The 6,068-nt window shown below is 33.6% G+C and overlaps 1 protein-coding gene across 1 annotated transcript; it reads left to right on the top strand.

Moving 5' to 3' along the window:
* The first annotated feature begins 1,593 nt into the window (after positions 1 to 1,593).
* LOC131639661 (large ribosomal subunit protein mL101 (rPPR4)-like) lies at positions 1,594 to 4,897 on the top strand. The gene is made up of 2 exons (XM_058910141.1): positions 1,594 to 1,890; positions 3,342 to 4,897. The coding sequence occupies exons 1-2, from the start codon at positions 1,663 to 1,665 to the stop codon at positions 4,584 to 4,586; spliced, it is 1,473 nt and encodes a 490-aa protein (XP_058766124.1). The 5' UTR covers positions 1,594 to 1,662; the 3' UTR covers positions 4,587 to 4,897.
* The last annotated feature ends 1,171 nt before the right edge of the window (positions 4,898 to 6,068 follow it).

The following is a 6,068-nucleotide window of genomic DNA, read 5'->3' as shown; positions in this document are numbered from 1 at the left end:
CACGAGACATCATCCATGGGGATATACATCTCACCATGTGGAAGATGAAAAGATAATGTCTTAAAATGTCATCTCTCAATGAGCGCGAATAGAATACCATGGTTAATCGTAATATACCCATTCTTAAATATGTCTAGCAAACCAGATAACTGCAGCACATCCTAAAACCACTAGTCTTGAGGCTGCACAAAACCCATAATCTTCAGGCCATGGTTGATGCATTTTAAAGCATCATGATCCTGCACAAAAATAAATCATCGTTATAAACATAGAATATTATAACACATGTGTCCCACACATCCCTGTCAGCATGGTCCAAATATAGAGGGAGCAACGATGAGTCGGATGAGCCTCCTCCAAACCCCTAGGGTGCCTCAACATGTACCAGTGAGGCTTCCTGGGCATTAGGAAGTGACACCTGCTTCCTTCAGAAAGACGAAAGTGGAAATGCATGGGCCCTAGAAGTTGACTTCTTTGCATCAAACGAACTAGAATTGACAGGTGTCTGCGAGGCTCATGCTCATTCCTTCTAAATCAATGTATGTTGTGTAACTCTATCGTGTCTCAATCTATCTTGGTTATCAACCATTATGCCTATAATTAAACCACACAAGAATTATTCAAATGGAAAACGATGAAAATAAATCCAAACAATGCAAATTGACTAAATATAGAAATGCATTTTCGAATTTTGAAAATCTAAACGTTGAAAAAATTCAGAAGTGTATTGGCGAATTATTCTGCAACACAGAAGAACGAAAAATGACATAAATGGCTTTAAATCAAACATAAAAAATGCATTGATCATTTAAACGACTTATGAAACATATTGCCCAATTAAATAACATATCTAAAACACCTATTACATAACCTAATGCTTAATTTCTACAAATGTATAGAGAAATAAAAAATTCTCCAAATTTGAGTTTAATGTTGAGATCTTTGATCGATTTGATGTTGATGGTAGAAACTTGGATGTGAGTTGAATGAGTTTGAGAGTTTGTGAGTTGAGAGTTTAGAGTTTAGAGGTTTTAAGAGTTTGAAGTAGTAAAAGTGAAGTGAGGAAGGAGAAGAGACTCTGACACATATTTGATTAAAAAACGTCAAGAGATTCATCTCCAAAAGTAATACGGAGATGCGTTTCTAGATTATTTTTTGACATAACTTTAGGGTCCGACTCAAAAACAAATGAGTTGTGTGTGAATAAAGTGAATCCGGAGATGTATTTTCGAATTTTAAGAGTAACTTTGATTTTTCACTAAGATGGAGAAGCAATACTTAGATTGAGAAAAACAATCTCGTCAAGAAATCAATTAGATAAAATTCTACTTTTGGAAGTTAGGTACTATGAATGAAGAAGAACAAATTTAGAACCACATCTTCTAACTCATGTTTTTTTAATCTTTTTGTTATTAAATTTTTTGTGAATGACACAAATTAGAGAGTGTATTACTAAGCCTCATTTTCTTTGAAAGAGAACTAAAATCTCCTTATTGGAGGTGTGGATAGTAGCTTCTGAATGGGCAATACAACCCATTTTGGGCCTAAAAACAAACAACCCAGCCCAATATTTTTTCATCTTCTTCTCCATTTTGCTCTTCTGCAACAAAATAGGGTTTAACATTTCTGAACCCGAATCAGTGATCAACACCACCACCAAAAATGTCTCTGGCGCAACGTTACGGAAAATGCAAAAGCGTAGTGAAGCGATCGAAAAAGTACATAGACCAAGCGCTTTACCTAAAGCTCTTCAAAGACGGTGGTTCTGAGCTCAATGTTCGTCAGCAACTTAACCAGTTCATCAAGAGTGGAAAGCGCGTTTACAAATGGGAAGTCGGTGATACTCTCAAGAAGCTTCGCCAACGTAAACTCTATCAACCTGCTCTTAAGGTATTTTGCAATTAAGCAGGTTTTGTTAGATTTAATCATGTTTGTTTTCTAGATTGATATATTGCATTGGATCTAACAATAAACCTATATCTATATGTTTCTTAGGTCGTGTTTGTAAATATAGCTTAATTAAGTTCTTATCATAGAAGCGCTTATTATTTAAGTGTTTATGTGTATAAGCTGTTTCTATAACAAAAGCTGATAAAGTTAAACAGTCCAGCTGTTTTTTTGAATGAATTGATTTTAGCTAGAAGGGGCTTAAGGTAAAGTGATTTATGTTTGTATAAATTTGTAGAAGTGAGTTGAACACTGAATTTCGATATAAAAATCACATTTAAATTCGAAAGCTACAAATTTTAGCTTCAGGTGGAATAAATTATGGAAGGAGAATCAATTCTACTTTAGAAGAACCAAACTCCTCAAAATCATTCTAAAATCAATTCTAGACATGTATAATTGCTTTTGGCTCTTCCGAAAACTAAACCAACCATACACTAAGTGTGTGTTTGATTGGTGGTGGACAAAATTGATTTTGACGGAATTGAGTTTGGGAGAATTGATTCTAACAGAATTGAGTTTATCAAAATTGATTTATGTTTGAATACATTTATGTAAAAGTGAGTTGAATAAAAAATTTCATTGTAAAATTACGTTTAAACTCGGAAGCTATAAATTCTAGTTTCAAGTTGAATCAATTCTTGAGGTTGAATCAATTCTACTTTAGAAAAATTTAACACGTCAAAATCACTTTTGAATCAATTCTAAACCTCTAAAATTGCTTTTGCCTCGTCCAAAAGCCAAACCCAACATGCTTTAAGTGTTATTTTCAACTTTCTAACTGATTTATGTATACTTTCTAAATGTGAAATTGGGTAAACGGGATAATGTTGTGAATGTATTGTGTTGTAGTTTATTATATGTGATTGTTGATACTTCAAATGCAGTGGTATATGATGGATAACTTATAATAAAGATTGGGAGCCCTTATTTTTAATCAAAATAAAACTATATATCTATATGTTTTCTTAGGTCATGATTGTAAAAATGGCTTAGTTAATTGCTTATTGCAGAGGCGCTTATCAATTAAGTGTTTATCTGTATAAACTGGTTTTATCACAAAAGATAAAATAAAGTCAAACACTTCAACTGTTTTTTTCTTGTCAGTTATAAGTTGTGTGAAAAGCTTTTGAAAATAAGCTGAAAATAACTATATACATGTCATAGCCGTTTCTGTATGCTCTTTCGAAAAGTCCAAGTAAGTCAATCTAAACAAACCCTTAGTATTAATTCTTTACAATTTGAGTAATTACTTTTGTTATATGTTGTGTTGTTGTCTGTGTGGTGAGTGTGAAACAAAACCATGCAACTCTAAAATTATAGATTACTGGCAGGAGACTATGCTTTCCATAACTTATACTTATAAAAAAACTGCTCTTTTTCTTGTGTTACAGCTATCGGAAACCATGGCTAAGAGGAATATGATTAAGACCGTTAGTGACCAAGCTATACACATTGATTTGGTTGCCAAAGCTAGAGGTATTACTGCTGCTGAAAATTATTTTGTCAATCTTCCCGAGTCTACAAAAAATCATCTTTGTTATGGTGCCCTTCTTAACTGCTACTGCAAGGAATTGCTGACGGATAAAGCTGAAGGTGTTGTTGAAAAAATGAAGGATCTCGGCTTTCCTTTGAGCTCAATGTCGTACAATAGCCTCATGACTCTTTATACTAAAGTAGGTCAACCGGAGAAAATTCCTTCCATCATTCAAGAATTGAAGGCTAGCAATATCATGCCGGATTCTTACACGTATAATATCTGGATGAGAGCTCTTGCTGCTGTTAATGACATTTCTGGTGTTGAAAGGGTTATTGATGAGATGAAGAGGGACGGTCGAGTAACTGGAGATTGGACAACATATAGCAACCTTGCATCTATTTATGTTGATGCGGGCTTAGTTGAAAAAGCCGAAGGGGCACTTAAGGAATTGGAGAAGAGGAATGCTCACAAAGATCTTTCGGCTTACCAGTTTCTTATTACATTGTATGGGCGAATAGGCAAAGTGTACGAGGTTTATCGGGTCTGGCGTTCTCTTAGGTTGGCATTTCCCAAAACTGCAAACATAAGCTATTTGAATATGATTCAGGTTTTAGTTAACTTGAAAGATCTCCCGGGAGCTGAAAAATGTTTCCGTGAGTGGGAATCGAGCTGCACTACTTATGATATTCGAGTTGCGAATGCTCTGATAGGGGCATTCACAAAATTAGACATGTTGGAGAAGGCTGAAGAGCTAAAGGAACGCGCTAGGAGGAGGGGGGCCAAGCCTAATGCCAAAACATGGGAAATATTTTTGGACTACCATTTACGGAAAGGCGACTTTAAGTTGGCGGTGGATTGTTTATCTGAAGCAATATCAATTGGTAGAGGGAATGGTGAGAAGTGGGTTCCTTCGTCCGAGACAATTGTTATTACGATGAACCACTATGAACAAGAGAAGGATGTTGATGGTGCAGAAGAATATATAGAGATCTTGAAGAAATCTGTGGACTCTGTAGGGGCAGAGGTGTTTGAATCGTTGATTAGAACTTATGCAGCTGCTGGTAGGACTAGTTCTGCTATGCAACGTCGATTGAAGATGGAGAATGTGAATGTGAACGAAGACACCCAGAAGTTGCTCGAGGCTATCTTTGTGGAGTGATTCATGGTACTTTCATCCTTCAAGTTTTCATTGATGTAAATTGAGAGGTTGTGTCCTTTCTTGTCTGCAAAAAAAAAAAAGAAATTTCAATTTAAACATTTTGAAGTTGTGCATGCTGATAGACCATTAAAGATATCTTATTTTATTGTTGAAATACTTGAGGTGCTTGGTTGCATTACCAAGGGGATCTAACCAGTAACCTCTGAGCATAACTGTTTTTCTGCTATGAATCAATCTGCAAATAAAATCAGCTCCCTTATATCACTAACATGTTTCAAAAATACTGGATTGGAATGGATTTTTTGTTTCAATGTTGCTTTTTCTTCTTCTTCTTATAAATAGAAAATTGGAGTATGTAGTAATTCAATTTAATTTTGATAAATTCATTCACGTTTTGTTTTAACTTTATGTAATATTAAATGTCCTTTATAAGTATGTTTCTACATATTAAGAATCACATTTAACTACATTTTTTTATCCATTTTTTGTTATGCATTCTAATTATGTTTTATATTGTTTCAGTATGATGCGTTATTATATACGAAACTGAATCCCCTGCAAGCTGGATTTATTTTGTTTTGACAATTAATCTCAGATGAAAATTTTGCATGTCATTATTTCAATTATTTGTATTTTTGCATGTCATTATTTCAATTATTGGTATTGTATACCAAAGTATTTGACAGTAAACATTCTTTTTGTTTCATAATTATAAATCTCTTTTGTTTCCCACGCTACACCAATCTAATGCTATCTATATATATTAAAATCATTTTTTTCAAAATATAATTTTAAAAATAATTGGTTCTAAAAATCAGTTCAGAAATTACAACCAGTTTGAAAATCATTCAATTTGATAAAACTAGTTTATAAAAACAAACTGGTTATAAATTGAATTAAAACTGATTTAACAGTTAACCAAATTTTTATTAGTTAACCAAATTTTTATTAGTTAACCAAATTTTTATTGAAGTGGTTTTTTAAAATTGTGAACCAAACCACTATTATGATTCAGTGTGGTTCAGTTCATGAACCATGAACACCTCTAGTACACATACAAGGTCTCGAGTAAGCTACTTAAAGTCTCAATTCCACATATCCATAATGGAGAAATTAAGATGCAAGACTATCTTATCAAGGTGAAAAACCACATATCTATAATGGAGAAATTAAGATGCAAGACTATCTTATCAAGGTGAAAAACCTTGTTGCCAAACATAAACTTGATGGAAATTCAATCTCTACCACATATCTAATCATTCAAATCTAAAATGGTTTAGACCATGAGTATAATCATATGGTGGTTAAACTATCTGATGAAATCTCACTTAATTGGATTAACCTATAATCTCAATTGTTGAGCTTTGATTCCAAAATTAAAACTCAATAGCTTCAACAACCTCACTCGAAATCCCTCAGTAAATGTAGCTAACAAAACATATCATTGAAGAAATTAGAGAGGCGACAAATCTGGTTCAAATG

This window comes from Vicia villosa, unplaced genomic scaffold (assembly GCF_029867415.1).
Source record: "Vicia villosa cultivar HV-30 ecotype Madison, WI unplaced genomic scaffold, Vvil1.0 ctg.002729F_1_1, whole genome shotgun sequence".
NCBI lineage: Eukaryota > Viridiplantae > Streptophyta > Magnoliopsida > Fabales > Fabaceae > Vicia > Vicia villosa.
This window is presented reverse-complemented; position numbering and strand designations above follow the sequence as displayed.

Bases quoted from the DNA above. Each gene is read 5' to 3' on its own strand.
- LOC131639661 (XM_058910141.1), top strand. From the start codon at position 1,663: ATGTCTCTGGCGCAACGTTACGGAAAATGCAAAAGCGTAGTGAAGCGA. The intron at 1,891-3,341 runs GTATTTTGCAAT...CTTGTGTTACAG, and splicing joins TCTATCAACCTGCTCTTAAG to CTATCGGAAACCATGGCTAA.